General features: G+C 41.9%; 1 protein-coding gene across 7 annotated transcripts in view; it reads left to right on the forward strand.

The window, feature by feature from the left end:
* The window catches only part of Vps13c (vacuolar protein sorting 13C), a 157,429-nt gene that overhangs the window by 98,036 nt on the left and 38,441 nt on the right, over nt 1–20,952 (forward strand). For 6 of the 7 annotated variants that reach the window (XR_379424.2, XM_006511225.2, XM_006511224.2 and 3 more), the window contains 16 exons: nt 572–801; nt 2,108–2,200; nt 5,006–5,371; nt 5,694–5,780; nt 7,136–7,285; nt 7,473–7,737; nt 9,766–9,926; nt 10,965–11,086; nt 11,882–12,176; nt 12,959–13,348; nt 14,583–14,687; nt 15,373–15,537; nt 16,187–16,315; nt 16,581–16,714; nt 17,316–17,442; nt 19,150–19,385. Coding sequence is in view for 5 of the 7 variants with exons in the window: in XM_006511225.2 (XP_006511288.1) it covers nt 572–801; nt 2,108–2,200; nt 5,006–5,371; nt 5,694–5,780; nt 7,136–7,285; nt 7,473–7,737; nt 9,766–9,926; nt 10,965–11,086; nt 11,882–12,176; nt 12,959–13,348; nt 14,583–14,687; nt 15,373–15,537; nt 16,187–16,315; nt 16,581–16,714; nt 17,316–17,442; nt 19,150–19,385 (3,055 nt within the window). In the remaining 2 variants the exon portion in view is untranslated. Of the gene's footprint in view, nt 1–571; nt 802–2,107; nt 2,201–5,005; nt 5,372–5,693; nt 5,781–7,135; nt 7,286–7,472; nt 7,738–9,765; nt 9,927–10,964; nt 11,087–11,881; nt 12,177–12,958; nt 13,349–14,582; nt 14,688–15,372; nt 15,538–16,186; nt 16,316–16,580; nt 16,715–17,315; nt 17,443–19,149; nt 19,386–20,952 lie in introns of those variants that run through there. The other variant, XR_001778932.2, reaches the window with a different exon arrangement.

Raw genomic sequence — 20,952 nt, forward strand, 5'->3', positions numbered from 1 at the left:
TATTTGCCAGCTTTATCAAATAGATTGGAGATTTTTCTATGTTAAATTTTAAATTGCTTTAAGGTCAGGTATTTTGTTTAGTGTAAAACCTGGCAAACTTGCAAACTGAGCATATATTGGCAAGATTGGAGTATTTTCCCATTTGCTGTGATGTTCTGAATAGTGGTCACACCACATAACATCATGTTGGCTTCTGTAAGTTTGTACTGTGGATGGCATGGCACAGAGAGTGCTCTGTGGGTAAAGTATAGTAAACTAGTGACAGGTTACTTTCCTTCATCAGAGGCTCTTCTCCTGGCGACTCAGTCTTGTATTCTGCTCCTTGCCCCATAACATTACTTAACACTGTGTGTTTCTTTATCTGTGCACCTGAATTGCATCCCAAGAAACTCCCCAGACCATGCCATTGCTAAAAGAAACTTCCCAGACCATGCCATTGCTAAAAGGTCCAAGTAGGAGTGGCCGACTTTGGCTTGCTGTCTAATTGCATTTTTTTTATAGACTCAGCAGTGGGTACATGACCCACTGTGAAAATTTACATTAAATGTTTTCTGCCCTGCTGTTCCTCCAGATGACTCTGTGAGGCCAAATATGACTCTGAAGGCCATGATCACAGACCCAGAAGTGGTGTTTGTTGCCAGCCTGACTAAGGCCGATGCTCCCGCTCTCACGGCCTCCTTCCAGTGCAACCTCTCCCTCTCAACGTCCAAACTGGAGCAGATGATGGAAGCTTCTGTGAGAGACCTGAAAGTGCTGGCCTGCCCTTTCCTCAGAGAAAGGAGAGGAAAGAGCATCACCACGGTGAGAAAGACTGTGGATGCTGGTGGGCAGCTAGTGTGAGGGTGGGATCACAGCAGGCTCTGCCAGAGGGGAGAGTGCCTCCTGGAAGCCACAGACAGGCTTTGAGGACCCTGCCTTGAGGTTTCATGATGTTAGGAGGCTCAGTCATGGCCTCTAGTGACAGAAGTAGGGCTTCTCCAGATGAATTTTTCCAGCTTTTTATTTGTTCTTTGAAGTAAAGCCAGTAATCGAATGAAAAAGTAAACTTGCTATGAAAAAAAAAAATCTAATTGGAGTCATGTGACCAAAAGAGATGGTTATGTTTGTTGTTAAAAGTTAATTTAAATTATGCATTGCATTATTATTGAAATTTGTGATTTTAGTTAATTACTTCAGTTATACCAGTTATTTCTTGTGCCATATCTGTGAGTTTACGATAAGAGACCCTTAACACTGTTTGGCTCACTCGCAGCATTGTTTTGAGTTTGGAGAATTTTCAAGCTATGTTCTATGCTAAAAGAAGTGGGGCCTAGGCTCCTGTGCTTGATAGTGAGTTTTTCTTTTACGTGTCACAGAAAGCTGATAGCAACCACTTCTTTGAATCAGGTTCTAATTAAAATCCCATGCCATTGTCGCAGCCTCTGTATTAAGGCTCAGTCACTTTATATCTCCAGTGATATACGTGAGATTCCAGGTTTCATAGTTCACTGCTCCATCAAGCCTGAAGATGAGGTTTGTTCTCAGAAGGACCATCTGTGTGTGGTATTCACAGCCCTGTTTGTCTTCACGAAATGTCATATGCTAGGTGTACCCTAGGTGCTAGCTCCCGTTTATAGTTATCCCAAAGGGACAATTGATGCAGGGCATCATTTCAAACAATGGTTCTTGTGGGTCATCCCTAGAGGTCAGATATCAGATATCCCGGATATCAGATACTTACATTATGATTCATAAGAGTAGCAAAATTACAGCCATAAAGTAGCAATGAGAATAATTTTATGGTTTGGGGTCATCACAACATGAACTGCCTTAAAGGGTCAAGGCATTAGAGAGGTTGAGAGAGAAGATGTTCTAGCAAGAAGGCAAGGCTTTGGGATAGTAAGCCTGCATCCCTAGTCCTTCTTTTGGATTTGGAGTGAAGACTTTTTCCAGGTCTATTTAAAGTCCTTACTACTTAAAGTGGTGTGGGCTTGTGTAGAGAAGAGCTTTACTAAGAGCCTCAGTGCTGTGCCTTTGCTTGTGCTGTAGCTAGGCTAGTTCTCATAAGTGTGCAGTGCATAAGGGATCGCTTACTGGGGAAACCTGACTTTCATTTTTCTCTTTCTAGGTGTTGCAACCTTGCTCCTTATTTATGGAAAAGTGCACATGGGCTTCCGGGAAACAAAACATCAATATTGTGGTTAAAGAGTTTGTGATTAAGGTAGGTGCTGCTCCTGCACATTCTCTGGCGGGAGGTTCAGTTTTACTCTTATGCACTATTGTGTATTCTCAGTGCTTTGCAGCAGTATCTTTTGGTGCCTTTCTCATACTCTTTGAATTATTGCTGGGCACAATTTTGAAAATCAGGATAGCTCTGTCACTTGAACACCTTTTCTTTAGTAGACATGGTTATTTGTGTTGTTTTATAAAGGACACTTTTTGAAATATCTTCATAAATCTATTTATTACTGTGTGTGTATGCATGTACTTGTGGATACCTGTGTGTGTGTGTGTTTGTGGGGTGTGTGTGTGTGTGTGTGTGTGTGTGTGTGAATATGTATACCATGGCACTGTGTAGAGTTCATAGAACAACTTTCTGGAGTCAGTTCTTTCTTCTACTGTGTCTCCAGGGCTTGAACTCAGGTTGACAGGCTTGCATGGCAAGATTTTATCCACTGAGCTATCCTACCTGCCTGTAATAATACCTCTTACTGGTACAAATTATGAGAGTTTCTAGTATCTTTTATATTGCATATGTGTGTTGGGGTTGTATGGAGGGGAGAACAGAGATGGAGAGGAAAGAAAGGGCAGCGAGATAAAGATGAGAATCCTTTATTTGTAGCTATTTGTTTGGCTTTTATTTACGATTTAATTTGATTCAGTTCAATAACTTTGGTCAAATATTCTCTTTGGCTTTCAGATATGCAAACGGCAGGTATGCCTGTGAGATGAATGATGAGGATCTGTTGTGTTTTAAACCCTTATGTAAAGCATTGAAAGATAAAAGCCTCTGGCTTCTCAAACAGCATTCAGATTCTCTGTGTCCGTTTTCTTCTGTATCACTCTGCGTGGTGTGTGCATGGCAAGGCAGAAGTTGGCCTTTGGTTTCTTTCTCTCCTCCTTATTTCTTTGAGATGGTGTCTCTGTAGCTCATTGGTAGGCTGCCTTGGCTGTTCAGCAAGCTCACAGATCCAGCCACACCTGGCCTTTTACATGGCTGCTTGAGATCTGGGCTCAGGTCCTCATGGCTTTTCCAGAGAGCACTTCACGCATCTAGCATCTCCCAGTCTGGCCTTTACATTCCTTAAGCTTGACTTTGTGCCCATTCATGAGTGGAAAATACAGAATATGAAAAACATGAAGGGGTTTGTGCCAGTAATGGTAGGAGCTTTGCTTTGTAGGTCAGAGACAGATAATGGTTGAATTTAGGCTAAATGAATTTCATCTGTAGTATTGTATAAATAATGGTACATCTTCCCAAATTTAAAAAATGCTGTATTTTATTAAATTGTCTTAAATTGTGTTTTGCAAATTAATAAATTTTCCAGTTTAAATACATGGAACAAAGCCTCTTTGAATTCATATGTGTTTTCTCTAAGACACTAGGTTAACTGCTAGGATAATAGTTCATATCTGTGTGTATGTATGTATACATGTATGTATGTATTAAAGAACTATTTTATCTTCTTATTTTGTAGGCAGGGTCTTATTTTGTAGCCCCATCTGGGCTTTAACTCACAGAGATCCCTCTGCCTCTGTCTCTCTAGTGCTGGAATTGGAGTTCTGCACTACTACACTCTACCAAACACTTTTTCTTTACTGTGTGTAAATCCTATGTAGGGCGTTGATATCCACAGTCCCAGCAGAGGAGAGAGTTAATGACACACAGAGGAGGAGGAAGGAGAACAGTGATCATAGCTTTAGTGCAGGCAGCATGCACAGGGGCTGTTGGGAGAAAAGCATGCATACAAGGGAGTGCATAGGAAAAGCTATCTGTAAGCAGGGCTTCCTGAATTAAGTTTCCAGACTTGATAGAAGTTGAATGATTGGTGAAGAGGAGGACAAGTCTATCCATACAGAACTGGAGGGACGTGTGCGCAAAGGCAAAGTCTGCAGAAGAAGAACTCAAGAAGAACTTTGAGGGTGGGCCTCTATAGCCAGACAGATGGTGTGTAGAGTGTAAGACTGAGTGAGCATTTGCTAACTAACAGTAGGTGATAGTCAGAAGGCAAGGGAAAATAAAGGCCTTGGATGCTGACAGGTTAGCAAGCAGTGTGTGCTGGAGTCTCGGTTTGGTAATGTCCTAATTCCGAACGAAGAGTAAAGGAATCTTTTTACTTACCCTGCTGTGTCTCAGATTCTGGCTAGCCAGTTGAACAGGCACTGCCTCACAAGCAGCTTTCTAAATTTGAATTTATATGGAGAATGCTGGAAAGTTACCAGGGATCTTAACCCAGCAGTGACTTGCCTGGGTTTGGCTTTAAAATAGTTGTGCTGGGGATATTTTGGAGGGCAGGCTGAGGGTATCAGGTGGATTAAAGGTCATTATTTGTATAGTGCTGTGGCAGAGATAGGAGTGAGAGTGAGCCAGGGCATTCTCCAGAGATGAGGAGGTGTCATTTCCTAGGACTTGGGGTGTAATAAAATGCTCTTCCATCTCAGCCTCCTGCTTCTGACCTTGATTAGGAAAGTTAACTAGGAATATAGGGAAAAGTTCACTCTGTGTGTGTGTGTGTGTGTGTGTGTGTGTGTGTGTGTGTGTGTGTGATGACATTATCTGATTCTGAATTATCCGTTTCTCCATTGGGTTTTGACTGTTGATACAACATGAACTACTTAATTCCAGACAATCCAAGCAGAAATCCTTATGTAGTTAGTTGAGTCCTGTTTTCTTATGTTCTTTTGTTCAGGAATATTTAGTATATTTAAATTTAAGTTACGTAATTGTTAACTTTTAAATCATATATTTTAACTCTCATTTGGGAAAGAATTTATTCTAAATATTTTTCTGCTTTTATTTTTAAAGATCTCACCTATAATCCTTAATACTGTAATGACAATCATGGCTGCTATGTCTCCAAAGACCAAAGAAGATGAATGGAAAGACACTCCTAAGGAGACAGACAATCTCTGGGCTGTCAAATCTATTACTGATTATAACTCTTGGTTTCTCGGGGTTGACATGGCAACAGAAGTAACAGAAAATTTTAGAGACTCTGAACATCCATCGATAGAGGAAAATTGTGTGGTTGCTGTGGAGTCAGTTCAAGTCACCTTAGAGTGTGGCCTAGGGCATCGCACTGTGCCCCTGTTATTGGCAGAGTCCAAGTTCTCTGGAAATATTAAAAACTGGACTTCTCTAATGGCCGCTGCTGCTGACATGACACTAGAGGTATGGCCACATTGGCACCTTCAGAGCTGGAAAGTACCATTGCAGAAGTAAGATGCACTGCTGTGGCCAGTGAATAATCTAATGTTTAATGTGATGGTGTGACCTGTGATTGTTAGCCTTAAACATCTCTTGCTCAGTAAGACCTGACAGTAGAGCAATGGGAAGGGGGAACTACATCGTGTTTTGTGTGTATTTCTTTAGGTGGGGTTTTCAAGTGTCTTTTGCTATAAAACCGTAGCTTAATATACCTTTTCCCACTGATTGTATAATTATATGATTAATGTTGAACAACCAAGTAATTGAAGTTCTTCACCCTTTTTAGGTTCACTATTACAATGAAACTCATGCCGTCTGGGAGCCACTGATTGAAAGAGTGGAGGGGAACAAGCCGTGGAGCTTAAAGCTTAATGTAAGGAAGCCAGTGCTCATGCATAGCATGGTGTCGTCATCCTACTACAGTAGTTTTTAAGCTCAGTGACTTTCAAAATTTGGTCTAGGGTCCAGGAAACTCCTTAAAGTTCTTGAGGCCATAACTCCTCTCATAGTAATGGGGAAGCATCACGCATAGCTCTTTATTCCTATTTTCTCATGAATGTACAATTGACTTTTTGAGAGACTGGATAAAAAAGTTCAGTGGCTGAATGTGTAGCGGGAGTGAGAATTCATCTGCTTACTACAGGCCTTCAGGACACTTGTCCAAACCTATATCCATATTTACATTTTCAAGATAGTTCCCACTAAAATGTTAACACATAATTTAAAAATTTTAAATATTAACTTTTTTCTCAGTTTTTATTTCTAATGTACTATATATTGGTAGGTAAATCTCATGATGGAAACTTTTGAATTATTCAGTAATTTTTTTTTAGGGGTGACCACCCAAAAATTGAGAATTAATATGATGAACCCTCTGACTGACATTTCTCAGAACCCTTGCTGTGGAAGTATGGTTTTTCCCCTGAGAACACGGGACTCTGAGCTATGCTCTTACTGCTCACCGCTCTGTGGTCAGACGGAGGGGTCACACACAGAAACCGCTGCAGCAAATTCTTCTTTTAAAGATGATAACTCTTTTTTTTTTTTTTTTTGGAGAAAGGGTTTCTCTGTGTAGCCCTGGCTGTCCTAGAACTCACTCTGTAGACCAGGCTGGCCTCGAACTCAGAAATCCACCTGCCTCTGCCTCCCAAGTGCTGGGATTAAAGCCGTGCGCCATCACTAACCTTGTAACCCAATTCCTTCTGACTAAAGTAGAGATGATATCTGTCTACCTCTCTCTGGAATAATGAGACTGAAAAAGAATATTTAGCAAAGGTTTCGAAATGCTATTGGAATGAAAATGTGAATGTTATCTGGAATAAGTTTGATCCGAAAGCTTACCATATTATTTACCAAGAAGTAGTAGGAAGAGTCCTTTTATTTCCAGATGACTATAGCCAGGGTCAGTGGAGAGTTGGAGTCACCTTCATTGCTAATTAACACAGAACTGTTGTAGGAGCTCGCTTGCTCTGGCAAGGAGTCAAATGGTGGGGCTGACTTGTCAGGCTTCCTCGGCAGTGTACTGAGCATTTCCTATTCATGACCTATGTGCAGAGAGAAGGCTACCATTCTTTGCTGAGTCAGAGAGGTGTGCATGTGGTTGAAAATGAAACCCTGAGGATCTGTATTCTAAGATATCCAGTTCAGCTGGATCCCTCCAGGTAGAGCTTTTAATTGCTGCCATTGATTCGTTGGCTGATCAATTCTGTACGCTGTTTGTCTTCCTAGGTAAAGAAAAACCCGATCCAGGATAAAAGTTTGATGCCAGGAGATGACTTTATTCCTGAGCCACAAACAGCAGTTCATATTTCTTCAGGAGCTACGATGAATATCACAATATCCAAAAGCTGTCTTAATGTTTTCAGCAATTTAGCAAAAGTATGTGGTATTCTAGTGTGGAATATTTCATGTTGTGTTTAGGAAAGAAGCATGTATAGATTTTTTTTGTGTGTTTTTTTTGTTTTTTGTTTTTGTCATCAAAATAAATTTCAGAAAGCATGTAGCCATGGTAAAGTGCTCATAGAGGTGCATCGCTGAGGTCTTACTGGGCTGTGTTCCTTTGCAGGGTTTCTCCGAGGGAGCGGCTTCTACGTTTGACTACTCTCTGAAAGACAGGGCTCCTTTTACAGTCAAAAATGCGCTGGGTGTCCCCATGAAGGTGCAGCCCAATCGTAACCTCAAGGTCATGGGCTCCCCTGAGAAGAGTGACATTTATGACGTGGGCGCTGGTCAGCACTTGGAGCTGGACTACGCCAGCCTGGAACCTTCGCGCCAAGGGAAGCTGTCCATCCTGAGCCGGCAGGAGAGCTCGCTCTTCACACTGACCTTTGGTATGGTTGCTGCGCTTGCTGTGTTTTCAGAGCTTCGCAGGGATGGCACAGCGCAGTTTTGATAAGTCAGCCAATACTATTTCGCCAAAGATATCCTGGGAGACATTTGTCCAGGTTTCCAATAAATAGTTGATAATTCTCCTCTGGATTTCTTCTAAACATAAGATAGACTCTAATTAATAAGCACCTTATAAAACATGATTATTAATTTCTATGCCCTAAGAAATAAGCATTATGTTTCAAAAAGGATGAACATTCAGTTAAGGGAGAAAAGTGGCCATACTCAGAAGTCTAAGGTATTCATGGTAATGATACCATTACAAAGACAAGGAAATTATTATCTAGTTGAAAGAATAATTTAAAAAGTTGAATTTTTATTTTACTTTGTTTTAATTTGTATGCTCAATATTTTTATTCATTATTTATTTACTTTACATCTTGGTTGCAGCTTCCCCTCCTTCCTTTGCTCCTAGTCCCTCCCTCTCACCTCAGCTCCCCGGCCATCTGCCCTTCCCCTCTCCTCCTCAGAAAAGGGAGGCCTCCCCTGGATAGCAACCAACTTTGGCATATCACCTTGCAGTAAGACTATACCCATCTTGTACTGAGCTAGGACAGCCATGCTAGGGACAAGGGATTATCTAACATGTTGTCAGATGCAGCCCCTGCTCCCGCTTTAGGAGTCCCATATGAAGACCAGGCCGCACAACTACTGTTGCGTATGTGCAGAGGGCATAGGTCCATCCTAGGCATGCTCTCTGGTTGGCATTGCAGTTCCTGTGAGCCCCTATTTTGTAGATGTTAGCTGATTCTGTAGTTTTTTTTTTTTCTGGTGTCCTTAACCCCTCTAGTTCCACAATCCTTCCTTGCCCTCTTCCTTAGGGATCCCCAAGCTCTGCCTAATGTTTGGCTGTGGGTCTGTGCATCAGTTTCCATCAGTTGCTAGGCTCCTATCTGCAAGTGTAGCAGACTGTTGTTAATATTGTCAGGGCTTGGCTCTCTCCCATGGTATGGGTCTTAAGCTGGCCCAGTCATTGGTTTTCCCTCAAATTCTGCTCCATCTTTTACCCCTGCACATCTTGTAGTCAGGACAGATCGTGGGTCTAAGGTTTTGTGCCTGTGTTAGTGTCCTAATCTCTCCATTGGAAGTCTTGCCTGGTTACAGGAGATGGCCGGTTCAGGCTGCGCATCCCTCATTGCTTGCAGTCTTAGCTAGGGCTACTCTCAAAGATTTCTAGGAGTTTCCATTGTCCAAGTTTCTAGCTTGTTCCGAAGATGTGCCCCCTCCCTAGTCCAGAGGTCTCTCTCAGTACTCTCTCTCTCCCTTCCTTCTCCACCTACCTTATTCCTGCTGTTCCCATTCCTACCCCTCCCCCAGCCAGTCCTCTCCCTTTATCCATACCCAGTGTCTTTTCTATTTTGCCTTCTCAGTGAGATTCAAGCATCTCCTCCCTAGGCCCTCCTTGTTACTGAGCTTCTTTGGGTCTGTGGTTTATAGCATAGATACCCAGTGCTTTATGACTTATACCCACTTACACTTGAGTATACACCAGTTTCGTCTTTCTGGGCCTGGGTTACCTCTCTCAGGATGATTTTTTTTTCTATTTGTCTTAGCACACTTACCTTCTCATTGCTTGTAGCAAAAGTTTTATATTAGTTATTATTTTTCTTTTTTTTAATCTCAGAGTCTTAGGAAAACATTTATATTTCTAATGATGAGAAAACATATCCTTGCTATTAATTGTGAGGTGTTACTATTTTATTTGTTATTTATTTTATGGTATTTTGTATACATGTATGTCTGTGTACCATATGCATGCCCAGGGTCCTTCGAGGCCAAAAGAGGACCTCGGATCACTGTATTAACCCTATCACTGGTATTACAGATGGTTGTGAGGGCCATATGGGTGCTGGGACTCAAACCCAGGTCCTCAGCAAGAGCAACATGTGCCCATAACTGTTGAGCCATCTCTCCAGGTCCAGGGTTGGTTATTATTGAAAGGTAAATATTTTTACTTCTCTTCTCTTCAGTACCATATGGTTATACAGAAGTAGCTAGTGTTCCTGTCGCCAGGCCTGGCCGACGATTGTATAATGTGCGGAACCCCAGTGCCAGCCATTCGGATTCCGTGTTGGTGCAGATTGACGCAACAGAAGGCAATAAGGTTGTCACTCTTCGCTCACCTCTGCAGGTAATGCTGTCAGGGAATGTGTCCCCTTGTGGGTGCTAGGCAGAGGTCAGTCATTTAGCTGAGATTGGGAGGTGTAGGACAACTTGCTCAAGCACCTCTGATTATTCAGAAATAAGTGCCAAAGTGAGGCAGCTTCTGCTTCCACCCCACTCTGTTCCTGTGGTTTAACTTAGATGACTTGAAAAGCAGTATTTATTTATTTATTTATTTATTTATTTATTTATTTAAGTCCACAAACCCATAAGCACTTAGTATTTTTCTTTAGAGATTTGAAACACTTAAACATCTGAACATTACTATGTTTCCCTAGGCATTTCAAACTGAGACTCTATAATTACGGTTGATTGTCAAGCAGGATAACATCCCAATCTCTTACTATACCACCATCACTTGAGGCTATATTTTTCCAGTGAGTGTAAGGTGTTTGGAATGATCTACTTTCATGTAAAAAAAAAAGAAAAAGGAAGGCAGTTTAATCTATATAAACATTTTTCTTTCTGCTCTTGTGGTTATACTACACCTTTTAGTCTTTCTAGCATTAACTCCAGGCTTCAGTGTGTAGCAGTGTGAAGAACACTTCTCCCCACCCAACTCATGCATTGGATGGGAACGCATCTACACTTTGGACCCTGTTACTTTTTAAGTTGTTCTCAGCTCCCAATAAGTGTAGACCCCAGTGCAGTCAGGAAAAGATTTCCATGGCTCTCCTTATTTCTTTGTCACATGGTGTGTTGGTGTGAGGTTGTAATGAAGAAAACATGGCTGAAATCTTCACGAGTGGTGCATCTTTAGTGGTGGCGTAGACTAACTACATACACATATGATGCATAGATGATGTGGTAATGCTGATTTGGAACTGTCACTTAAACATTAAGTTTAGTGTTTATATATAATACTTAGATACCTAAATATTGTTGTTAGCTAACGGGAATACCTTCCAATATTAAGTGGAAGCTTTTTAGATCTTAAATGTTATGCTGCTAATGCTTTCCATTTAACTAATATGCAATTTAAGAAGTTATATGTCCATTCCAACAGATTAAAAACCACTTCTCAATAGCATTTATCATCTACAAATTTGTCAAGAATGTTAAGCTGTTGGAGCGCATCGGAATAGCCAGACCTGAGGAAGAGTTCCATGTTCCTCTGGATTCCTATAGGTGTGCACGTCTGCATGCACTTAGCTTCCAAGTGGGGTGGCGGTCAGCAGAGCTGGGAGGACTTTTAGGGTCTTGAGGGGTGGTGGGTCCAGAAGGGTGAGTGTGCATGATAGCATAGGGTGTGTGGAAATATACCATAGTGAAGCCTGTTAATTTGTACAATTAATGTGGGTTGTTAATTACATAAATAAACAAGTTTTAGGAAAGAAAAACTCATGTATTCCTAGTTTTATGAAGTATATCTCCGTTTTTAGAGAGGGTAGCCTTGCATATTTATTGACCTAGCCATACAACAGTCATTTTTAGAACACATAAAAGTTTATTCTTTTGATTAGAAATACATGTTATCAGCTGGGCGGTGGTGGTGCACACCTTTAATCTCAGCACTTGAGAGGCAGAGGCAGGCAGATTTCTGAGTTTGAGGTCAGCCTGGTCGTCTAAGTGAGTTCCAGGACAGCCAGAGCTATACAGAGAAACCCTGTCTCAACAAAACCAAAAAAAAAAAAAAAAAGAAATGCATGTTATTGAATTTACAATATAAACTCTTCATCTGATATTTAATACTTCACAATTTTCTAAAATTATATATTTTATTAGTTATAGTTATTATTTTATTTGTCTTTACAGTCAAAATAAAAATATTTCAAGTTGTTCTTCCTCTGTTGGCAGCTTTGTCACTTTGGGTGCGTCCTGAACTTTCTTAGCAGTGGTTTTGACATTTGTAAGAATATTGTTCCCCACCTTATAGAGTCATAGCGAAGAGTCTGAGGTTCGTTGCCTCACCTTCCGTTGCAGGTGCCAGTTGTATGTTCAGCCGGCTGGCGGCTTGGAGCAGCAGTACACACACTCCTCCACCTACATTTCCTGGAAGGAGGAGCTTCACCGCAGCAGGGAGGTCAGGTGCATGCTGCAGTGTCCTGCAGTGGAAGTCAGCTTCCTACCCCTCATCGTGAACACGGTCGCTCTGCCCGATGAGCTGAGTTACATCGGTGCCCACGGGGAAGACTGGGATCCAGCCTACGTCATTCATCTTTACCCTCCTCTCACCTTGCGGAACCTTCTCCCGTATTCGCTAAGATACTTACTTGAGGTACGTGCCTTTTATTTATTATTATTATTATTGTTGTTGTTGTTGTTGTTGTTGTTACTAAACAGAGTAAATGCTTGTTCTGTTTTGTGCCATTAGCTCTAATTGGTGTTTCATGTTTTTAAGATGTGTTTATTATAGCTAACCTGGCATTTTTGTTTTTAAGTGTGTATGTGTCCATGACTGAGGGCAGTGTCCAAGCAGTCTGGAGGAAGGTCTGTTTCCTGGAGCTGGGAGTTGCCGGTGGTTGTTAGCCACTGTGTGGGTGCTGGGAGCTGAAGCAGCAGGGGTTGCTCCTGTCAAGTTCCTCTGCAAGGCCAGTAATGCTGAGCCATCTCTCCAGCCCTAGCATTGGTTTTTAGAGCAGATCCACCCTGCCGAGCCTGATGTTCCTGGTTTCTGTAATTATAGTAGCTGTGATAGAATCCCCATGGTATAGGAATAAAAAGGATGAAACTGACACCCAGTAGTTCAGGTGGCTCATTTGATAATCCAGCTCTACTGGGAATAGCTGGGGTCTAAGACCCAGTCTTTGACATAGACACAGATTTTTCCCAAAATTAAGGATGGTTTGCCTATGCGATAGCAAGAAGACACTCTCACTGTGGCTGTGATAGACGGTTTCCTTTGGAGTCCCTAGTAATTGCTGAGAATTTCTAACATATAAGCATGGCTAGACTTGGTGGTCAGCCTTCCTTGGGAGGATATTTAGCACTGTGTAAAATAGAGATTTTGTTAGTAAAGAAGTGTGCTCAGTAAACTTGGTTTTGTGTGGTTGTTTTTAGGGAACCGCAGAAACCCACGAGCTGGCAGAAGGCAGTTCTGCTGACGTCCTTCACTCACGGATCAGTGGCGAGATCATAGAGCTCGTCCTGGTGAAATACCTGGGCAAGAACTGGAACGGACACTTCCGCATCTGTGACACACTTCCCGAGTTCTTCCTCGTGTGCTTTTCCTCAGACACTGCAGAAGTGATGACAGTTGACCTGTCAGTTCACGTCAGGCGGATTGGCTGCCGAATGGAGCTGTCTGTCTTTAGTCCCTATTGGCTAATCAACAAAACTTCTCGGGTTCTCCAGTATCGCTCTGAGGAGATACATGTTAAACACCCAGCTGATTTCAGGGACATCATTTTATTCTCTTTCAAGAAGAAGAACATTTTTAGTAAAAACAAGGTATGCTCTACCAAGTTAAAATAGGAAAGCTACTAAATCTAGAGACACAGGAATCTAAAAGCATGCTCAGCTGTGTATGCATCGCTCTTGGTATAAATTAAATCCAAGGAGACTCTAAAGACTGCAGAGTGTAGCTGGACATTAGGAACTCACAGCAGCAATCAGCTGAAGCAGGGCTCCCCGTTCTTCAGGGCTATAAGATAACTGCTGTCATTGAAGTCCTGCTGCATGCAACAGCTTTATTTTATCCCCGGCTCCTGCGCTGGTGTGGCATGTGAAAACACTCAGCAGTTGAGTTGGGCCTCCTGTGTTTCCTAAGCCAGTCTTTAGAGAAGAAGTCCTGTGTCCAAGCATGGTCAGTGCTCACACTTTGACTTTATGTATGCTCTGCCCTCTACCCCGATTGCTAGTCCCCCAACTCTACCTATTTTGTCTGTCCTGTTGTATCTGTTGTTCATTCTTAGATACTGCTCATCGCTAATGCATTTTCTGTTTACAGTGACTTTACCTATCCCAGTCCTGTTGCTTAGATCCATGGGACTCAAATCATCTCAGTGTCCATTATTGTCACTTAGATGGCTTTGCAATTGTTTGCTTAATCCTGCCCTTAGGTTCACTTTAGTGATTCTGGACAGAGCCTGAGAATGTGTCTGTAAACAGTCTCAGATGCAGCTGCTGTGTGGGAGCAACTCTTTAGAGTTCAGGTCAATATATGGAGTTGCCTCTGTGTGTCATCTTGGGCTGTCCTTATGCTTGTTATGATCTTGGTGGATGGGTAGGGGTAAGCAGACTGGCAGGGCACAGGCCAGTCTCTTCTGCAAGACTCCACCTAAATCCCAGAGGAACGCCACCATCCTCTCCCCAGCTGCGTTTTACACCTCTTGTGTGGTGTCATAATTCTTAGAACGTGCTTCCTTTTATCTCTGTTGAGTTCCATGCTCACTGAAGACGGCAGCTGTGTCCCTTTAAAACTAACATGAGGGACGTGTCTAACTTTAGTAATTATAATTAAATAATTAAAGACAAATTTTCATTTATTGCTAAGGTGAATGGGATGGTCAGGGTTATACTTCTCTTCCTTGGTTCCCTATACCCATTCAGTATGGTTGTGACTGTATTTTTCTGTGTTTCAAGATACTGGGGAAATTTCTATAAGTCTAGAAATTTTTCTATGAAGTAAAATTAGTTTCATCTTTTAGGTTTCTTACATGATATCATATATTCTCTTGTGTAGGTACAGCTAAAAATTTCAACCAGTGCCTGGTCCAATGGTTTCTCACTGGACACTGTGGGCAGTTACGGGTGTGTGAAGTGCCCGGCCACCAATATGGAATACCTGGTAAGAGGGGCTGCTTCATGACCTTTGGCTTCATTTGCTTCCCCACACTTCAGCAAACAAGCCGGCTCCTAAGGAGCACAGAAGTCTGAAATCAAAAGTTCTTTGGAAGATGGTCTGCAGATTTCTATTATTTTATCAAAGCAGAACTTGAATTTGTCAAAATTCAAATGGGTTGACTTCATTGGATTGGGCAACTTTAGTAATATTCAAGATACATTCAAATCTTCATTCCATATACCCTGTCAGTTATATCTTAAATCTTAAGCCTGACTACTTTGAAAATCTGAATAATCGGATGCCACATGACCCATTTTCTACTGCTTCAGAATTCTGATTTTATTGGTAATAGACAAAGCAATTAAATTTGAGCCTACTAACTATAAAGCACTTAACATTTAGATTATTAATAAGTAAAAAAAAAAAAACAACAACAAACCAGACAGTAAATCGATCATTGCGAGATGTCATTGAGCGTGTGATCTGTGTTTTGTAGTTGATTTCTGGTAAAGCTGGTGTGAGAAGCCAGACCTTTCTGTAGAGGACAATAATAGAATACAGCTTTTACTAGTTACTTATCTAAGACTCCTAGTTTATATATTCTCAGTTGCACGTGTGTGACCTATGTCTTCATTTTTGACACTGAATAAAGAGCAGGAGAATGACCTTGTTTGTCTCCTTCCCTCAGGTCGGGGTTAGCATCAAGATGAGCAGTTTTAATCTCTCACGAGTAGTCACTCTGACTCCCTTCTGTACTGTTGCAAATAAGTCCTCGTTAGACCTAGAAGTTGGAGAGATTGCTTCAGATGGTTCCATACCCACCAACAAATGGCACTATGTTGCTTCGTCAGAGGTAAATTTCCCTAAGATATGGCTGATTCCCAAAATGTACAGATAAGCATAGACACGCATATGTGTTAACTGTGACAGCAACTACAAAAGATCTTTATTTCACCCTATTAGAAAATAATTGGTAATATTTTCTATTAGCTCAGTCTAGATGGCTAGCAGTCATTTTCTAGTTATCCCCATATGACTAAAATTGATCCATGAACTTGGCAAGGCAAATGCAGTGAAGAGTGAGATTTTTAAGTACACAGGAGATGGAGGCATTCTTAATCAGTAAGCTCTTGAGTTTTTTATAATGTAATTGCTATAAGTACATATAGATTAATAGATTTTTATTCTGATGAATGCACTGTGGTCTCATGATTATATCAGTAGGGTTTTCTTTTTGTTTTGCTTTTTTGTTTTTGTTTTTTTAAATGGGTTCTTGCTGTGTAACCTGGGCTGGCCTTGAACTTAGGAAGCTCCCGCTTCAGCTTCTGCGTGTGCCACCACACCCAGCTCGTCAGTGTTGTCAGGGTTTTTACTATGAGGTATAGAGGACATTTGAACAATTTTACTGATATTTTATTAAATAAGATCTAGACTTGAAAATTTAATTACCCAATGTGTTTAATGAACCGCTGTCTTATGTCCTGGTATTATACTTTTTTCAGTGTATTCCATTTTGGCCTGAAAATTTGTCTGGCAAACTTTGTGTGAGAGTGGTGGGCTACGAAGGCTCTTCCAAGCCATTCTTTTACAACCGACAAGACAACGGCACTTTATTGAGCTTAGAGGATCTGGTAAGTCTTCAGATTGCAAAATATCATGTCTTTGACTTTTGAAAGTTGACTGAACTTTTCCTGTGAGTCATGCTATAGAGATCTGGAGATGCCTTGTAGGGCTTCTGGGGGCATTTTAATGACAACACACGTTTGTGGGAGCCAGAGCCAGTGAGAACTTTAGAGATAAGGGACGTGTTTGTAAAGCTGATTGAACGTGGGATGGGTCCATGCAGTTGAGATACTTAGCCAGTAGGCTGAGCACACTTCTTCTTCTCTGAAACAGAATGGAGGCATCCTGGTGGACATAAACACTGCTGAACACTCAACTGTCATAACCTTCAGTGACTATCATGAGGGGTCTGCGCCTGCTCTGATAATGAACCACACACAGTGGGATGTCCTCACGTATAAACAGAGGTATGAGACAAGGCGGGGTTAGATCTCCACTTTGCTTTCAATAATCCATGGTCCTTTCTGGGAAATGTTACAGTTTCACACCCCAGATGGCTTCAGACTTGACAACGGTGGTAAGAGGCATGTGCTGTTTATTCCTAATGCACTGGCAAGTTTTGACATAGTATTCACCAAACACATTTATATTTCTACAGCAAAACTTACGTGTCTGATATGAACTGGGACAAAGAGATGCTTTTAAATATCCCAATCAACTCAAATGGGTCTTTTTGCCAAATGGCTTGAGAGCAAACCTGAGAAAAATCTTTGGGCTTTGGGTCTTTATAAATTTCAGAATGCAGACAAAGGTCTGTGAAATTATGTATTAAACATTATCCTTCTCTTAGTCACTTGGTAATGGCAGTGACCCCGTTCCTGTAAATGCGTGTCTGGAACTGTGCTGCACTGACATAGTCTGTCTGCCCAGGTGCCAGAACTGCTAGCTACAGGGCGTATTAGTGTACTTGTTTTGGGGCTGAGTTGTATGTTATTGACTAAGCAAGTTTATAAGGCCTTTGTGGTGTCTCAAGGCCAGGACATGCTGATCTTCTGTCAACTGTTTCAGTGGGTCACAGGAGGAACTAGTATTGCTGCCAGGAGAAACTCGACTCTTTGCCTGGGCAGATCCCACTGGCATCAGGAAACTCACTTGGAACTATGCAGCTAACTTTGGGGAGCATGATCTCTTAAAGGTACCCTTTGATATGGAAATGCTGTTTTCATGGAAACAAAGTGAATTGAAATGTTCTAAGACTGTTCCTTTTGTGTTTTATACTGCAAACCATTTGTATGAGTCGTTTCTCTGGTTGCTAAGATAAAGTGCGATGCAAGGCATCTTTAAGGAGGAAGGTGTTTGGGCCTCTGATATTCATGGAGCTACAGTCTGTCAAGGCAGGGAAGTTGACGAAGCTGGCCACATTGTGTCTGGAGTGATGGAGCAGAGGTGAAAGCCAGTGCTCAGCTTGCTTTTTCCTTTTGATTCAGGCTAGGACTCCAGCTCCAGCAAGCGTGCTGTCCACATTTAGGCTTATTTCTCTATTTCTGTTCATTTATTTAGAAAATCCCTCATAAGCATGTCCAGAGATTTGTCTCCAAGGTGATTCTAGATCCTATCAAATTGGCAATCAGTATAAACTATTACAGGCGAATCCCTGGTCAACCACACAGCCAGCCATTTACTTTTATACCAGCCTTCCATCTCTTGGCCCTGTGTTGTGACCATTTAATAAGGCAAAATGCATTCAGTCAACCTTCACAAGACCCTCTAGTTGTTAAGAGTCCCAACACTGTTTAGAACTGTGAGTCTTGGACAATCATGAAAAAGTTACATATTTCTAACATACTGTGGCATAGAGTAAACATTTCTAGTCCAAAAACGGGGGGTGGGGGCAAAGCATGGAATGATCATATGCAAACGAGAGAATCCAGCAGGGAGAACATGAAATCCTGCAGCTCCATGCTCAGCATCTAGGGCTTGTGGAGGAATCACCTGAGGTACAGAGGGCTGGGTCACCCTGCTCTGCCAGCTCTGCTGCCTGCAGCAGACACAGCCCCTCTCTCTGAAGCACCCTCACCTCCATACCTGAAGCTTTTCTCACAGATGCCCCCTGGGTCCAGCATCTCAAAAATCCTGGGATTTCCACTGCCACTTATTTACCCCTGTCACACACATAGGCACACACATAGGCACACACATAGGTACACACACACACACACACACACACACACACACACACCTCTTCTTATGCTGACTTCTTTTCTCAGCAGGAACTGCTCTCCAGTTGGAGAGACAGGCAATCATCTTACCACACTGGTGCTAGTAAAGCAAGCTTGAGATCCTGCACAGAGCCCTGCCACACTAGCCAGGGACGCAAGCCAAGGCACTGCTCTGTCGATGATAGGGAAAACAATGATATGTGTGTGTGTGTGTGTGTGTGTGTGTGTGTGTACATGTGTGTTGGCACATATAAGAGTCTGTGAGTGCATGTACTTATGGATGTAGCACCCTCAAATTGATTTCTGGTGTCTTTCTCAGTCATTTCCTACTTTATCAAGACAGGGTCTCTAATGGGGCTAGTCTAAGGAGCCAGTTTGCCCCAAATTCCTCTGCCTCAGCCTCCAAAGTGCTGGGATTGCAGGCAGCCACTCTCCTTCCTAGCTTCTAAATGGGTACTAGAGCTCTAAAATGTAGGTCCTGCTTACAGACCTGCCTTATCCGTGGAGCCATATTCCTAGACCTGGTTAGCGTTCTTGTTATTTTTATGTAAGTGCTGGCTTTATGTCAGTTTGATGACTGGAGTTCTCTGTCTTACAGTCAATCTTTCGAAGCTTTTCTTTTATATCCAGCTTTAAGTATGAAAATTCTGTCCATGTTTAACTCAGTGTCTTTCTTTCTCCAGGATGAGTGTGGTCAGTTTCCGTACGATGCGAACATCCAGATACACTGGGTGTCCTTCCTTGATGGGCGCCAGAGGGTTCTGCTTTTCACAGATGATGTTGCTTTGGTTTCCAAAGCACTCCAAGCTGAAGAAATGGAACAGGCCGATCACGAAGTAGCCTTGTCGCTCCACAGCCTCGGGCTCTCTCTGGTTAACAATGAAAACAAGCAGGAAGTCTCATATGTCGGAATCACCAGGTATATACAAAGAGAGATAAGATGCAGAAGTCTTTAAAAAGCCCCAAGTTCACAATATACATTTAGTGAGACTATATACAGATAGATGCATGTCCTCAATTTGACATATGTACTAAGTAAATGTTTGGACTGCCAGGTGATAGATAGGTCCAGAGTCTCAGAGGACTCAGGGGCCTTCTGTGCTTTCACAGTATTCATGTCAGTTGGCAGGAAAGACAGTCCATCCGTCAGCCCTTCCCTCCCTTCCTCCCTCCCTTCCTCCCTCCCTCCTTCCCTCCCTCCTTTCTTCCTGTCCTCCTTCCTTTCCTCCTCTTTCCTTTTTTGTTTTAAAAAACGAGTTATAAAAACATTGAGAAAAACTGAAAATAGTATCTGCATCTGCAGTAGAAATAATTCATTTATGCAGTGGAATTTGGGGAAACTAGTATGCCTTGAGAGAAGCCACTAGAAATAAATTAGAAAAAAATGTTTATAAGGGAAGCAAGACACACACACACACACACACACACACACACACACACACTGTAATATGTATTTGTGGGTTCAGGAACACACTGATGGGTCATTGAAGGTTAATGTTTACAGACGATAGCATGTTGCGGAGCACACTTCTAGGAGAGTTCATATTCCAATATCACACACAACATTGCAGGAACAACACTGAGTGGAGTCAGGCCCTTGTGGCAGCATCTGGGTTCCTTGTTACAGATCTCTGAGGAAAGGGGCAGGTTCCCCAAGTGAACAGCTGCTAAGTTCTCTGATACCCCAGCAGGCAGCCTGGAGAGTGTGGGAAAGGAAATGTGTGGGCACCGGTAACTACAGGTACTGTGAAATGTCAGAGCCCTGTAAACTCACTCCCTAAGTGAGACATCTAACTGAGAGCTTGTTAGCTAGAAATTCGCTGTGCCTACCAGCGTGTGAGAAGGGAGAGTCCAGCCAATCCCTCCATACTTGAGCATCAGTTTCCTCTGGATTTTAAGTTTCGTGGTTAGTTATTATATTACTTATTATTAGTTAGTTATTATGTCATTTATTATTAGCCATTATGGCTATTTAGAACTTTCACACCCATTAATTCCTCTGGTTCAGTTTCTACTGAGAAAACACTTGTATGGTTCTCTTGTCTGCTAATCACAGTGAGTTTGGTAAAAGACTTATTTAGAGGACAGTTTTCCCCCAACAGAACAACAATCTCTTTAGATGCCCTAAACATGAGGGTGCTTTCCCAGGTTTCATGGTTTTTATCAGGAAGAGCTGCTGGATTTATGCAACACATAGGAAACATCATTAGCTAGTCTCAGTAAGCTAGGTAAATTAAAATATTATAGATTCATATTTATTTCATAAACGGTTTTCTTTAATACACCTCAGTAAAGTATGAATGATAAGTCACAGTGAAACCACTGCCTGTTTATGTATAGCTTTTGATTTCAAACCAAAGTGTTTAATATTGAAAAGATGGGGAACACCCAAATAATATTTTATGAGAAGTGAAGTTATATGAGGTTCACAGTGCACAGCCCAGGAGTGGTTGGGGCCACTATTTATTGTTGCACATGTATGAGGT

This window comes from Mus musculus, chromosome 9, assembly GCF_000001635.26.
Source record: "Mus musculus strain C57BL/6J chromosome 9, GRCm38.p6 C57BL/6J".
Lineage (NCBI taxonomy): Eukaryota > Metazoa > Chordata > Mammalia > Rodentia > Muridae > Mus > Mus musculus.